The sequence below is a fragment of the Phaethon aethereus genome (genome assembly GCF_964289735.1).
Source record: "Phaethon aethereus genome assembly, chromosome: 1".
NCBI lineage: Eukaryota > Metazoa > Chordata > Aves > Phaethontiformes > Phaethontidae > Phaethon > Phaethon aethereus.
The window spans coordinates 118,234,707-118,250,869 of NC_138575.1; the positions used below are offsets into that span (position 1 = coordinate 118,234,707).

At 40.2% G+C, this 16,163-nt stretch overlaps 2 protein-coding genes across 2 annotated transcripts in view; both read left to right on the forward strand.

Annotated features, from left to right (window-relative positions):
* The window catches only part of MRPS6 (mitochondrial ribosomal protein S6), a gene marked incomplete at both ends in the record, with an annotated part of 51,628 nt that overhangs the window by 7,698 nt on the left and 27,767 nt on the right, over positions 1 to 16,163 (forward strand). The gene's annotated exons all lie outside the window — the stretch shown is intronic.
* On the forward strand, positions 5,793 to 8,993 carry SLC5A3 (solute carrier family 5 member 3; the record flags this gene model as incomplete). Its single annotated transcript, XM_081996385.1, has 1 exon — positions 5,793 to 8,993. The coding sequence occupies one exon, from the start codon at positions 5,793 to 5,795 to the stop codon at positions 7,932 to 7,934; it is 2,142 nt and encodes a 713-aa protein (XP_081852511.1). The 3' UTR covers positions 7,935 to 8,993.

A 16,163-nucleotide genomic window follows, 5' to 3' on the forward strand; every position in this document is an offset into this window, starting at 1 on the left:
AGAAGATGGTCTGTCTTTCTGGTATCTCTTTAACAAATAAAAAGGAACTTTCTATCTCCTTTCTTCTATCTCTAGCTTAATGTGTGCACACACACCCCCACACGCCCCTACTTTAGGTGTTTGGTGTTTTTGGAGGAACAGTGGAAGCAAGTAAATCCACTATTCCTGACAGAGTGCTGGGGGCTGACTCATGGGGAGAGAAACCATCCAAGTGCGAATTCCACGGGCAGTGGCACGAAGTGGCTAGCTGAGGCACTGCTAGTGATGTAGGTTTCAGGAAATAAGCCATCTTCCTCTTGCTTTGCAGTTCAACAGTGCTGTAGCTTCTCTTTTGTTTACGGAGTACCGAATGAGCAGTGCAATAAAGCTGCATCCTCGTTCTTCTGCACCCCCCTCCCCTCCCCCCCCTTAATTTGTGACTTGGTGGAAGACCTAAATAGGTGTATATACGTGGGATGGGGGGGAGCAAGGCTTTAAAACAAAAACAGCTAAATTGATTTACTACTCGTAACACTGTCAATCACAGTGCCCTTCAGCTTCAGTTGGCCTTACAGTATTCCAGTTACTGCTGCTGTAATAGTCCACAGAAGCCTTACATTTCTGACTGGCAAATGTAGTGTAGTTCTCTGTTTCTTCTGCTGAACTGCATGCTGTGAGGTTACTTATTTCTCTCATGTCTCCTTTAGCAGTCCTTTAGAAAAGAATCGAGAAGAATGTATTGTGGAGCAAGCTTCCTTTTCTGATGCTGCAGTAAAACGAAGACCAGAACTGGAGTGATTCCTGAAACATCAGACAAAAAAAAAGTGCATTATGTCATAACGACTCCTTTGAGTGGCTGACTTGAACCTTGTACCTCAGATTGGACTTTTATGGTAGTGATGATTTATAGAATTGCCTCTGCAGCACCTGTGTTCTCCAAGGCCAGCAGAAGTGCTGATGCAGTACTGCTTTGGGGCAGCAGAGCACGTGTGGCAAACCAGGTTAGTCAGGTCACCGCTGGTTCAGGTAACTTGTAAATGTGGTACTCTTCTACTCTGGCCTGTTGAGCTGCTGGGAATGCCAGGCCAGACCATAAGTTGAGTTATTTATTAGATGCTGCAGGTCAACTTCTGCCTTCGAGCTTTCCTGCTTCCTGCTCTACCGCTTGGTGTACAAGGGAAGGTCCTGAAACTGCAGTCCTGGATGTTTAGGGCTCTGCTGAGCAGCTGGCAAGGATAGCCCCTGCTTTCTCAAGGGCATGTACTACATAAGGAAAAGTTGATATATATCAGTTATTCCATGAAGAACATTTGTGTTCCTTTTTTGTGTTCTAGAGTGCTGCAATAAATGGAACGAAACTTTTTCCTCCTTTTTTTTTTTTTTTTTTTATTCCTGGGAAATAGGCTACCTCCAACAACATGTGTTTACTGTGGAACAGTGGACAGGTAGGAAATCACTTGCATGTCCGTAGCAGGTAGCCTGCGATGTCAGTAGGCCAGACAATACACTGGAGAGGTTGAATATTGTACAGGCACGAGACTTTTTTTTTTTTTCCCCTTCCTGGGAGAGAGATGGTTAACATTTTCCATGGGTATGTTCCTTCCATGCAAGTGAGTTGTTCAGTAGGTAAAATGCTACTGGTATGAGTTAACATACCCCTGCTTGAAGAAGGTAGAGCAGAAAAACGTTTCTAAGAAAGAACATCAAAACTACTTTGAAGTCTAGGGACAAAGTTAAGTAAGTATTTCATTTGCTAACAAATGATAGCAGTGGAAACTCCTGTGTGATATGTGGGTGTCTGCATCCTCAAACTAACCCTTAAAGCACTGGCTGTTGGGATTGACTCTCCAACTGTAAGAGAAACGGGAAGTCAACCGAGAAGCTTCCCATCTGCTGAGAAGAGAAATAGACTGAGCAGAAAAAAACCCGGTTGCTTTAGAGCTGAAGCAGTTTGATTCTGGCATATTTAAAGACCTGTTTTATTAGAAAAGCACTGTGGAGAAAGTTTTCCTTTAAAACAATCATACAAATTTCTCCTAAAAATCCCACCCTAAATCTGCTTCCCATTATCTAATATCTCTTCAGGGAATTGCCTGAGACTTTTTTTTTTTTTAAAGGACAGGCTGCCTGTTGGAGAGACATGTGCATTGTTTCACCAAAGCTGTAGTCCTCTATCTTCAGACAAGAGGGAAGCACATTGTTTTGTGTCTTTGATATGATCCAGCCAGAAAACAGCCTTAGGGGAAAAAATTCACAGTCCTTGGCAGCAGTGCTGTCTTTCTGTCCTTTTTTTTTTTTTTTTTTTTTGTCAGTGCCACAATGTACACTGTTCTAATAACTTGAGATTAAACTCACATGGGGTGTCCCAAAAGTCCTTCTTAAGACTTCAGGTCATAACTTGCTGAAAGTTCAGAGGGACGAGTCTCATTTTCATAATGAAAAAAAATTCCAGGGTTATTTTAGAATTAGGTCTAATAAGAAACTGGTACAAGAAGGTACTTCAGTACAGTAATTTACTGACAGCGCAGCAAGTTTGTAGCGGCTACTGAAAACTTTCCAGCTTCTTTCTCAAGTAAGATGAACGCTGCAAAATTCAGATGTTGATTATGAAGGTGATGGTTCAGATCTCTGTAGATTGATTATTTCAAATGTACAGTCTGGCTGTACCTTCAGGCCTAAAATGCTCAAGAAACTTCACAGATGGTTTATTTTGTTTAGAATGAGCCCATACTAGTTTGGCAAGTATCCTAATTGATAAATGTCACAATCTATTCAAGGGCAGCTGCATCTTCTACTTACACACTTTTCAGAGGGATTGGATGTGCTTGTAATAGTCATACTACGAGCTGGGTACTTCTTCTATCAAATAGACATAGTTTTAGCAAATGTTTTTGTGATTTATGCATGTTACGGTACAGTATAGTTTTGCAAGATCATTAATTAACCTACAGGGAAGATATTGGGAAGTGAACTAAAGCTCAAGTCTAACATTTTTCAGTGACAGGGCAAGACAGTAAAGGAGGGAAAGTAGTTATTACTTTTTCTCTAGCTTGCCCATTATTCTGATTTTCTGTATAGTAGTTTTCCTTCTCTTTACTGTGTTTCAGTAACATTTTTCTTTCCCTTTCCCTTAAAATGTTCATAGTTTTGGTATAAACACTATAATGTAGCTGCAATTGTAAATTTAGCTGAATTTAGTAAAAGATGCAACACTATTAAAGTGTTACTCAAAAGTGCTTAAAACTCAGAATAGTACATTATACTTGTATCTGATGGCGTCATATGATCTGAAGTGTTTATAATTTTGTGTTGGATAAAACTAATAGACTATTTAACTTCTGCTGCATTTGCGGGTGAGGATAAATGTGAATTCTTCTATGGAAGAATTTAAAATACATCTGTGGTTTGAAGCTTATGAGCATGATAAATTTAGCACACTACTGTAATCAGTCCATTTTGTGCCATGTCTCCTTAGTCTCTCGTTATTGGCTGTAACTCCAGCAGAATGAATATCTGTATTCTCATGTGGGGGGGGGGGTGGTGGTGGTGGGGAACCCTTATGATCTTTTTTTGATTCTGAACTACTCTTGAAAAACAGCCAGCTTGTACAAATAACATGATTGTGAATTTCTCCTTAAGGTCGAAGTTGTGGTTTGCTGTAAGCCGTTTTTAAAATACATCTGCTTTAATGAGAAGTGCACATTCTTACATCAGCACCGTTGCTGCCTTCAGTAATGCACAAAGTAAGGTAGAGGGGGGAGTGTGTGTATTTTCAACCTTAACTGTAGTTTTTGTTATGGTCTATCTGAGAATTTGTAATGTTTTTCTTTACTCTCTTTTTTAAACAAAATGAATATACTGCAGGGATGCTAAACAGGAAACCACCCAGATACTAGAATGTTATCTAGGTGTTTGTATCAATCACAGATGAATTAATAGGGAAATGTGAGCTTCAGCATACTGCCAAAATGCATCTGCAAATGAAATGGGAATGCCTGAAGCTGATGCTTCTAAGGCTGGTAAACCTTATGGTCAGAACAAAGATCCAGTGGTTTTTGTGCCCATTACCTTTACTAGTGGGTGGGAAAGAGGAATGGAGTTGGACCCTGTTCCTTACTCTTCTGTAATAATCTTGAATACTCAAGATTTGTATTCTGATCTTTAGACTAAACCGGTTCTTTGCTTAGATCTTCTTTTCCCTTGCTGTGCCCATTCGGTGTAGGAAGTAGAAGAATCTTATGTACAGCACTCTAAACTCATTAAATAGTTTTGGGTAGGTATAGGTAAATGATACCTCCCAAGGCATAAATAGGAGATAGGAGCATCCTACCTGCATGGCAGACGTAGGAGCCAGTGTGCAGCTCTTAAGTGCCCCTTCCTTTCTTTCCCACCTGTCCGGTTGTCTGCCAGCAAGTCTTTTTATTATCCCCTTCCCTCCACTTTGAATACTTCAATTCTGCTTGCCTAAATGAGTGCTTGTTTCCTGAGATGCTTTGGTAGAAATGGGGTGTGATTGGGGGTTCAGGAATAGAGCGGCAGGGTATGCTTTGCTTCAAGACCTTCTACCTCTGATGTTAATGTGATCCTCTTCATGCTTGGATGCAAATGGATGGCGCTGGAAACAGTGCTTCTGGCATCCTAGTAATGTGACTGCTACCAAAATCCATCTGGTTCTCCCTCCTGTGCCTAGAGTGCTCCCAAAGAATCCTGAAACCATGCGGGTGTGGGTATCCAAAGGCACGTGGCAGACAGAAATACCCTAGAGGTGTATGTCAGGCATAGTTTTACTTTTTGTCACTTGGTTCAATGGGACTTTTTCTTCACTTAGATTACATGGGATATGTATGAAGAGCTTTCAGAGTAAAATGTAACCCTGTGACCATCTGTACCCAGACAGATGCAAACTTGTCTAAAACCTGCGGAATAACCTTGATTCTCCAGCTGTTCTTAAATTTATGTTGTTTCTCAACAGTGTTGTGACTTCACTTTGATTTTTAGCTCCAGTAGCCAGCTGGTGTCTCAAGTGCACGTGTGTGACGTCAGGATCTATCAAGATTTGTGGGTGGCAGTGCTAGAGCAATACAGGAAATGACTAGCCAGGTTAATGCTCCTTAGTGGCTGCTTCCCCTCTACCCCACCCCAAGATTGCTTGAAAAAGGAAGGCCTGTTTAGTGGCTTGAGAATTAGACTTGCGAGACTGTAAAGAAAAATAAAATGTATTTCTGTTCCTTGCCTTGTTTCTGGGGAATTTGGGTCATTTAATACTCTAGAATTGCAGCGTCCCTTAAGGTACTTGTAAACATTAAAGTCAACTTATAAAAGGCATTACTACTTAGTTTTACAAGTATTTAATTATGTGTATTATGGATTGCATAAATACAGCAGGAAATACAAGGGGGAAAAAATCTGTGGTGTTCAGTCATTGTTTTACTAGACTTCAAATTATTTCTCATTACTTCATGAAATTCTTCTCTAATTCAATCTTTGTCTTTTGTCTTTGCTGCCTTGCAGGGTTGGTACAGTAGGCCTCACTAAACTTAGCTGCAACTAAGAATTTCTCCTACATCAACTGAGTTAAGGCTGATGCTCTTGTGGAATGTGGATTAAAAGTGCGTGCTAAGTTCCAAATTTCCATTTGAGAAGCGGAGAAAGTAAATGTACCACAACCACCAGCATCAGGACAGCAAACCAAGGGACAAAGAATTTGATCCACAGTGTTGATATATGTTAACTGGTTCACGTGTTGCTTAAAAGACGTTTGCTGGGGGGCGAGAAGTGGACGTCAGCTGTGCGAAGTCACTTTGTTTACAAAAATGAGGGCTTCTTTGGAAACAGCAGACATTGCCATTGTGGCACTGTACTTCGTGCTTGTAATGTGCATAGGTTTTTTTGCCATGTGGAAATACAATCGGAGCACCGTAAGTGGCTACTTCTTGGCAGGGCGTTCTATGACCTGGGTAGCTATTGGTGCATCTTTATTTGTGAGCAATATTGGAAGTGAACATTTCATTGGGCTCGCAGGATCTGGAGCGGCAAGTGGATTTGCAGTAGGTGCATGGGAATTCAACGCCTTAATGCTTTTGCAGCTTTTAGGATGGGTCTTCGTCCCAGTCTACATCCGGTCGGGAGTATACACCATGCCTGAATACTTGTCCAAGCGTTTTGGAGGGCATAGAATTCAAATATATTTTGCAGCATTGTCTCTAATTCTTTATATCTTCACCAAACTGTCAGTTGACTTGTATTCAGGGGCACTTTTTATTCAAGAATCACTAGGTTGGAACCTGTATTTGTCAGTTATCCTCCTTATTGGAATGACTGCACTGTTGACTGTGACTGGAGGTCTTGTGGCTGTCATCTACACAGACACCCTTCAAGCTCTGCTTATGATTATTGGTGCCCTCACACTTATGATCATAAGTATTACGGAGGTTGGTGGGTTTGAAGAAGTTAAAAGAAGGTACATGTTAGCGTCACCAAATATTACGTCTATCTTGTTAACCTACAACATTTCCAATACCAATTCCTGCAATGTTGACCCAAAGCCTGATGCTCTTAAAATGTTGCGCGAGCCAACAGATGAAGACATTCCCTGGCCTGGATTTCTGTTGGGACAGACCCCAGCTTCTGTCTGGTACTGGTGTGCTGATCAAGTCATAGTTCAGAGAGTTTTAGCTGCAAAAAACATTGCTCATGCCAAAGGATCCACTCTGATGGCAGGCTTCTTAAAGTTGCTGCCGATGTTTATTATAGTTGTCCCAGGGATGATTTCACGAATACTGTTTGCAGATGATATCGCCTGCATTAATCCAGAACACTGTTTTCAAGTCTGCGGGAGCAGAGCTGGATGCTCTAACATTGCCTACCCACGTTTGGTGATGAAACTTGTGCCAGTTGGTCTGCGGGGACTGATGATGGCTGTGATGATTGCTGCACTGATGAGTGACTTGGACTCGATATTCAACAGTGCCAGCACCATATTCACACTTGATGTCTACAAACTCATTCGGAAGAGCGCGACATCTAGAGAACTGATGATTGTAGGAAGAGTCTTTGTTGCATTCATGGTAGTTATAAGCATTGCCTGGGTCCCGATAATTGTAGAAATGCAAGGTGGTCAGATGTACCTTTATATTCAAGAGGTAGCGGACTATTTGACCCCACCAGTGGCTGCTCTCTTTCTTATGGGGATCTTTTGGAAGCGTTGCAATGAGCAGGGGGCTTTCTATGGCGGAATGGCCGGGTTTGTTCTTGGAGCGATACGGTTGATACTGGCGTTTATTTATCGTGCTCCGGAGTGTAACCAGCCGGATACTAGGCCAAGCTTTATCAAAAACATCCATTACATGTATGTTGCGACAGCTCTGTTCTGGATCACTGGGATTGTGACCTTTGTAGTAAGCCTCCTCACGCCTCCGCCTACGAAGGAGCAGGTTCGGACGACCACCTTCTGGGCCGTGAAAAACAGGAACGTAAAAGAGAACGCCGCAAAGGGGGAGCTGTACAAAGTACAAGAAAAGAGCATCCTCAAGTGCAATGAAAACGCTAACCATATCATTCCCAATGGCAAATCGGAAGAAAATATTAAAAATATTAAGCCGGAGGATATCAATCTTCTGGTTACTTGCAGAGATGACAGCAACCCGGTGATTTCTGTGAGTCACTCTGAAGTCGAGACACCAGTTGATTGTTACTCGAACGGACAAGCGGCTTTGATGGGGGAGAAAAAGCACGAGGAAGAGACTGATGATAGAGAGAGACATTTGAAATTCATAGATTGGTTCTGTGGCTTTAAAAGTAAAAACATGAACAAGAGAGCTGTTCGGGAGATCGAGGAAGAGACTGTTTGTTTACAAATGCTGGAAGAGACTCCAAAAGTTAAACTATTACTAAATACTGGACTGGTCTGTGTCTGTTCGCTTGGAATATTCATGTTTGTCTATTTCTCTTTGTGAGTGAATAGTGAACTTTTAAGGGTATGGCTAAACATACAGAAGTTGATACAGGTCTCTGGAGATTTTATTTGTTTTATTTTTTTTCTTTTCAAATAACATAACTGCAACCCAGGCATTGTTTACGCTATAATTGTAAGATCAACTCAACTTTAGCCTATTTAGAGACCATTTGAGACATGTTGTCCTATCTGCCGAAGGCAGAACGTGTTGTGTGGTGTCTCTTTATTTTATCTCTTTTGTCCTTTTTTTTTCTTTCCCCATTTGCAGTACTAACCTTTTGTTTTTCCATGTACAGATGTATAAATATACCAAAGGCAGGCAGGTGGCTGTGTCTGAAGTCAGGCAGTTACAGAGCTCAGTCAGCATTAAGGTGAAGATAACAAGTAATCATTTACCAATGTGTGAAATCTAAAAGATTAAAGCTGTGTCAAAAGATTTTTTTTTTTTTTTTAATATAAGGCTGCAGTGCATATTGCTGTATAGTCATTTTTGTAACATAGCTGTATTACCTTGGCCAACCTAGCACTTCTAAATTTTGCTCATTGCTTCTATTTTTTTTCCAGTTTCACATTTCTCTTGTGGCAACAACAGGAATATATTTTGTCTCATCTTGTAGCACTTAAAACATGATAGCTCTTAGCTTTCTGTGTTTTTTTTTTTTTTTTTCTCTGTAAGAAAGTTTTTCTTTTGTAAATTCCATTACTGAAAAGTTCCTGTATTTAAAAAAGAACAACACCACCAAAACACCAAAACAAAACCCTGGAGATGACAAACTGGCAATGGAGGAGAGGGGGAAAAGGAAAAAAAGAATACTCTTTCTTTGGGTTTTGTAGTACATTGAAATAGAGAAGTATATATTCAGCCTCTTCAGTCTCCAAACCTTTAGGACATAATTAGTGTTAGCCTCTTTTTAGAGAAAAATCTGTTCATAGGCTCTACCACATGGGAAAAAGATAAGTGTGAGACTTTTCATGTCTTCAGTTTGGTAAGCACACTGAAAAATAACTCTCTTCCTCTGCTGTGTATTTCTAGAAGGAGATACTCTGCAGTCCTACCATTGCTGCACACCGAGACTGTAGCGGGGGAAAAACAAGTGGGAAGACAAGAGGAGGGGGAAGTAGAAGAAAGAGGTAGAAGTGGTCCTTATTTTCCAGAGTCCTTTTGCCTCAAGTCTTCTCCCACTTCCCCTTTTACCCTGTCAAACCTTCTTATTTAAGGAATGACTCCTGAGGGAATCTGTTTCAGGAGATAAGGAGCATGCGTAGTTGGAACGTGTGTCGGCAATTGAGGTCTGCCCATATGATTCTTCAAAAAAAAAAAAAGTGACACTTTTCCCAGGCAATCACTATGATCAGTAGGTCTCAAGATGCTGAGGTTCTTATCTCCCAGAGGATGGATGCCCGAGGTAGGGATGAACAGTTTCCAAGCATGGATGTGTGTATGCAGCAGGTTGGTGGAGCTCAGCAGACCGAAAGGTTGCAGAGCTCTGTCCCATTCCCCCTTGGTAAAGCAGGAGAACGTGTTGCCATCCTGTGTGCTTTCACCCTTATGCTAAACCATGTCGGGGCCTGTTTTCGGGCGCAGAGGCCATCTGACAGTGTGTGGTTGCACTCATAGTATTAAAACTCCCTTACCCTCTAGGACAGGGTGGTCATATCCAGGCTCCCTGTGAAAGTAATTCCTTCAATTGTCTTTGCTCCTGAGCTCGTCTCGGGCATTGTTTGGGAGAGCACGAACTGGCTAGACCAAAACCGGTCTGAGGGACCATGCTGACAGTTCAACAGCACTGATTCAAGGGTCCAGCAATGTTTCCTTGGCACATAAACAAGAAGCAATCCCTATGGGTGAAATAGTTCTGTAGAGATGAAATTTGGGTTAATCCTGCCTTTGACTGCTGGAGGAAGTTTGCTTTCTAGTACAGTGGTGCTGTAAGCTGTCCAAATAGCTTTTAGTAGTATGATGTATAATACATATTTTCAGATAAAATGGTTAACTTCCATTTTTGTGGGGTTTTTTTGTTTGTTTGTTTTGGTGTTGTTTTTTCAATCAACTGAAACTCATTCATTCAGAGACTTTAAACAGAGGCCGAGATGCCCCACCTTTCTCCACTGTGTTTAGTTGCTGCGACTGGAAAGTAGACTGCTCCTAAGTGGAAATACATTAATAAGTGTAGGAGCAGTGTTGCGATCTATGTAGAAGAGGAGAGTTACCATACCCAAGTCTTGATGTTAATACCACTGTGACAAGACACATTTTCTTACTGTTTGTGTGGCTGGCTTTGTTCAGAAAAATATTTTGCATCCTTCTTAATGGTGAAATCATAGTATGTGAAATACATTAATGGCATCTCGAGTTACTTCATTAGTGGGCTGAGTTGGGAAGGATGGTACTATGAGAAAGACGTAAAACATAGTTAATTGTTTCTATGCAGGATAAAGTAATTTAGGGCAAAATTTGATCTTAGTGGGATGAAAAAGAACAACTTGTGGAGCGTGAAGATAGTCTCAGTCCAGTAATACCTTCTTGAAAAGGCTGGGATCTGGCCAATATGCCTAATTTGGCACAGGGAAAGAGAGACTCATGTACCAGGCACTGTCCCTTAGTAACGTGGCATGTTTTTCTATCAGCGGCTGGTACTTTGGATTTTCCAGGCCAGCCCTCTTTGCTCTCAGTATTAACAAATGCATTGCCACCTAACCTCTGAAGCCAGGTTAGCTCAGGGACCCTTTTGCTTGGCTGCCATTGCTTCATCTGTGCTTGCTTTTTTCCCAGGGTGCCTTAAACGGTTAGGAAGCTGAAGGCATGGCTTTTATTGCCACCACTCTTCAGAGTGGTTTGCTTATCATGCCTTTTCCCAGGTTGTTTTGCCCTCCTCTCTTCTTCCCCAAGTCATTTGCTATTTAAAGAGAACACTGTTTAAAGAGTTAACATACAGGATGCCTGTCTCCTGTTCAGTATCACTACAGTCAGATTCATGGTGAAATTATCCTTTGACTGCGGTAAGGAGTTACAGTCCTTCACAAATGTACGGTGCAGCCTTTGACTGTTGAACTGGAGATACTCCATCTCCCAGGTAATGTATTCTCACTTTTGCCAAACTAACAAGTTGCCGCATTAATCACAGCGGTAATTGGCAGTCGGTCAGGATCTTCATAAAGTGATACTTTGCATCCCCCCCATCTTTAGACCTATTATTGTGAAGAAGCTTTTAAGCAAATTATTTCTCCACTGCTTTTTCTCTTCATTTAAAAATGTGTTTCTATGCTACTCTGCCTAATGCCAGCCTCTTCATTTGTATTCTGTTTTCATGTCTTAGAGGTCCTAGAACTTGCTAATTTTCTTTGCTGCATATAACTACTTAATAAAAGGCCTTTATAAGGAAAAAAAAATAAGGCTTCAAGCAAACTGTCTATCGGTAAGCAAGTACCTTGCCCTATGTTATGGACCTTAGTATAAGAAGTTGCTTGAGGATTTTTTTATAGCGTAAACATGCCTTTGCCAATCTTCTGAGCATGATCTACATGAAGGGGTGTTAACCCAGGTTAATACATTTTGGTTTAAGCACCAACTTTTTGGTTCAGTGAAACTGCAAAGTGTCTCCCATAATGGACAATCAATTCCATAAACTTTAATGCCTGGCCTCCTCCTCCTTGGTGGAACTGGCTAGTCATGCAGGGGTAGATCCAGGAGGACATGTGCTTCTGTCTTGCAGCAATTGGTTTATTTATTGCCTTGAGCTTAGAACGACAGTCCTGAAAAACTTATTTTGGAATGACACCTTTTTTTTATTTCCCTTAACTTATTTTTCTGTTAAGATATTTGATTTTTTTCCCAGAAACTTGTTAGAAGCCTTTTATTTAAAAAAGGAAAAAAAAAAAAAAAAAAGGCTTCTTGAGAGCTTAATAGTACATTCTGGGAGGCTGTTCTTATTTAATTTTTTTTTTTTACATGAATGATTTGATGCTATTCTCTGCCAAAGTTTAGGGTTGTTTTTTGTTGGGTTTTTTTTGTAATTTTTCCTGTTAGCTTTTACTAACACCTGAAAGGAAATGGTGAGAGATTGTAAGAAATTAAAATGGCCTTCAGTACACCACGTGTGTACTTTCTACTCTTCCACTTCTGTGTTCCCCTTTCTGCCCTAATCCCAGAAGGGCCAGCGTGAGACTTCGGATGCACGTCATGAGAGTACTGTAACTAAGTAGTGAAAAGGATTTCCCACAAGGTTACAGTGAAGCAGGCAGAGCCATCAGAGGATCTCTGCGCCAGCACTTAAAGCAGATGATGCTTACAACTTTAAAACGTACAGCTTTATTTTTTTTATATATATATTTTTTTAAATCCTAAGGTAAAGGAGGTGTTGGGAGATGCTCCCTTTCAGAGAACAGGATACATGGAAGAAGTTGGAGTTGCTAAGCTCTAGCTTTCTTGAGGAAATCTTTGGATTTAGCATGTATAGCGAAGCAAAAATACTAATCTGTTCATTTGGTATTCTGTATGTTCTGTGCCCTTAAATGTAATTGTTTTGAAAATAAAACTAACCTTGTTATGTGATGTTAAAAAGCAGACTTGTGTGCAATGTTTCAAAGTTTTTTGTTTTTTTTTTAAAAAGAAAATGTTTGTATATAATTAAATGGTTTAATGTGCTTTAATTGGCCTAAGGTAAAGAGTAGTCCTAGAATGTAAACATATATAATTAGGATTTCTGATTTCACTGTGAGATCTCTGAATTCTCTTGTTTTGCAAAGTGGTTTGTTTTGTTTACAAAACACTTCTATTATTTCTTTTATGGTGTTGGTTTAAAGGCATTTGCTTCACTTCTGTTCTAATATTGAATTCATGGTATAGTGACATCTGGTGACACTTAGCATTATCAGTTTCACTGTGTAAAGTCAGACACTTTGAGCAAAAATGGTAATGATATGACAATTCTCTGTGTCTATGAATACACGTTTTTGAATGAGGTGGTTATAAAAATAGTTGCTGTGCAAAATGTTAGTAGTCTTCTTCAAGAAGAAAGCAAATTTTCTAATATCACTAGAGCAGTCTCTTCATTCATCCTCTTATTTTTAAAGCACAGTGTCAAAGTGATGCTGCTTTACCTTGTATCTCTAATACGTTTTTTTTAGATATCTGTGAAGTATTTTTGGTTTTGTTGCTGTTGTACTTTTCTGCAGATTTTATATAAAATACCAGTTAATGAACTGCCTTTTTGGTTTTTTTGTGGGTGTTTTTTTTTTTACTATTCAACTAAAATACATTTCAGACCAAAACCAAATGATATCATATAGCATTTGAAACCTGCCTTTTTCCTTGTCCCTTGGTTTTTTTTTTTTTTGAAATAAGCCAAATGGGCATGTAGATAAGATCACTATAATGGATCCAGGTCTCTTTTGGTAAAGTGTTATTTAAAGGTCTGTTAAGATCTTATAAGACAATATACTGAAAAAAATATTGTAGTAGGAATATAGATTTAGAAGTGTTAATGAGATTAATACAGTTTAGTTATATTGTAAGTTGCTACTGTCCATAATGACAAGCTTTTTGTCATAGAAACAATGTATGATAAATTAATTTTGGTCTAGTGTATAGAATTATCATTGCTATAAATCTTTGAAGTAAATCTGATGCAAAATTTTCATAGTTAGCATTGCTGGCCCTGTGTATACTGTTCTCTGTATACTGTATGCATATTATTTTGCCTACTGCATTAGTCTTCAAACTAAAACTCTTATTAGAGAGTATTTGGATACTTCAGACTGTGTTTCTTGCAGTTTACATTCCTTTACCATGGCATTTTGTCCTGTCTAAAAGTATTGTATGGAAATGTTTAAAAAATCTGTACAAAGTTTCAATAAAAATAGAGGAAAAAAAAAAAAACAAACCCAAAAAAATGAAAAAACAACAAGAATAGATATTTGTGAAGCTATTTTGGAGAACCTGTCCATAACTGTCATATGTATTCCTGTAGTAAGCCTTGCATCCCTGTATATAAAGATACTTTCTCTTTTTTTCCCTGTTATTAGAAGAAAGGGTGTGGGCATTTGGTTAGAGAAGTAAAAAAAAAACAAAAAACAAAAAACAAACACCCAAACAAAAAAAAACCCCCAAAACAAACAAATCCCAAACCAACCCAAACTAGATTGTTTAAAACTGCAAGAAGAATTTAACAATCCAAAATACGGGTGCAGAGTTTGGCTGTAAGAACTTTAGGCCAACTCATGCTGTGGGGAGGTGGGGCTGGGGTGGGCTGGACTGATCTTTCTATGACCTGAAGCTCAGGGTGCTGGTAGGGCAAGGCTAGCCCCCTGATACACACTGCAGAGCAGCAGCTTGCATACAAAACAAAATATCGGTGAACCCTCAGCAGCCTTGTTGGATATCATGTGAAATTGTGGGTTTTCTTTTTTCCTTCCCCCCCTCGCTACTTTAGCTGCCCTGTTCAGCTGCTGCTTAACCAGTTCCTGAGTGGGACAGGTACCTTCTTACTTGGTTTGAGGGTGTCCTTAAAATACTTCCAGTTACACTTCGCTATCCATCTGGGACTGCCCCAACCTGGATGCCTTGGTGTCTGTCTTGCGTTTATTTCTGGCTGCAATCTAGAAACTGATTCTGGTACACAGGTCCTCTGAGGAGCCCGTGCCAGCAGTCATGCTCTGAGAATGATGTGTGTGATGCTGTCTTCTCCCTTGTAGGAAGCAGTTACAGCTTGTGGTAGTCAGTGCTTACTTACATAGTTGCCTTTGGGGAGGGAAGGATACCTTCTTGTGATTTTTATTTTAAAAGGATGGAAACAGTGACACAGCTCTGTAAGCAGAGACCAAGCAGAGAGTTTTCCACGTCCTTCTCCCTCTTGCCCCTGTCCCCCATAAGGACATATTTGAACTAATAACCATGGAAGCATGGTGTGAATCATAACTTCTTCATTGTCCAGTGATGATGGTTCAGCAGGGAGTGGGACAGGCCTGGTGTTTAATCACTTGTGGATCGGGGATTAAGATGCTCTTTTAGAGGTGGGATGTTGGCAAAAACTGAGAAGGACGCTAAACTCGGATTTTCAGCTTCAGAGGAAATGCTGCATTCATTAAAATTATTCTTGGTATTCTCTTCCTTTGCTGCTGTGTTCTAAAAGAAAAGTGGAAGCTTTGCTGTTGTTGACTTTTGGAGAAGAAGCTGTGGATTTGGGATGAAAAATAAGAACAGTTTCCTGCATGTAGACTTGGTTGGGATTTGTGATTTCCAGGAGGGAGTGGGACTCCTGTGTTTTCATGAGTGGGCTGTTAATTAATTGGTTATCTAAGCTGTTTATTAAGTGATTATTCAATGAGTAACTTTCCATTTCATTGGTTTTAAAAGATGTTCAAGAAGGCTTTTTGTCACCAGCTGGTTCCATTTGCATTAGTTAGCAAAGACCCTGTCAATCCCCAGTTTACTGATGTTTGAGACTCTAATGTTTCTTTGGGTGTGGAGTCCTGGCCCAGGCAAGTTGTGGGCAGGTTCAATAAATGCTGCAGCAGCATTTATTTTGAGGGTTCACTAGAAAAACCCAAGGAGATGGTGGTAATGAGTACTCTTTGCCTGCTGGCTCTGAAGTGAATTCTCCCTCCTTGGATGTGGCTGTGCATGTTCTTGTGCCAGGAAAGTGAACAAGCCAGGAGGTTTCAGCTCCATGCTCTCTTCCTGCCCGTCTAGCAAGCACGTTTAATTAGGTTGTGCTTAGTGATTTGCTTTTTTGAGGGGTTTTTTGAGGTGTTTGTAGACTGATCAGAATAAGGTGACAGTTTGACTTCATGGTCATGATGCTTATAACCCTTTAATTTGTCAGCAACTATTTTTAATACTTATCTGAACAGCGAAACTAGTTTTGTAAGTTAGCTTTGAGAATCCTAATATATATGCTGTAGCGTACAGGAGAATTTGAGCAAGAAATTGCCAGGGTTCACTTTCACTTGTGCACACGAAGGTGGTCAAAACAGTGTGACTGCCACCTTAAATACTATTGAGGCTCGCAGCCAAAAATAGTTACTTCTCTGCAAAAGTGTGAGGATTTAAAAATGATGGCTATGGTCCTTCACGCACTCTTTGGAAAGTTCTTTCACTAACCACGTTCAGCTTTTGCTTAGTCCTGACTCTTCTTTGTTCTCCTACGGCAGTAAGGGTGTGCATGCTGGTGTAACAGCTATGTGTTAGGAACCAGATCGCTAGTTCTTAAAAGATTTTTCTCATAAAAGG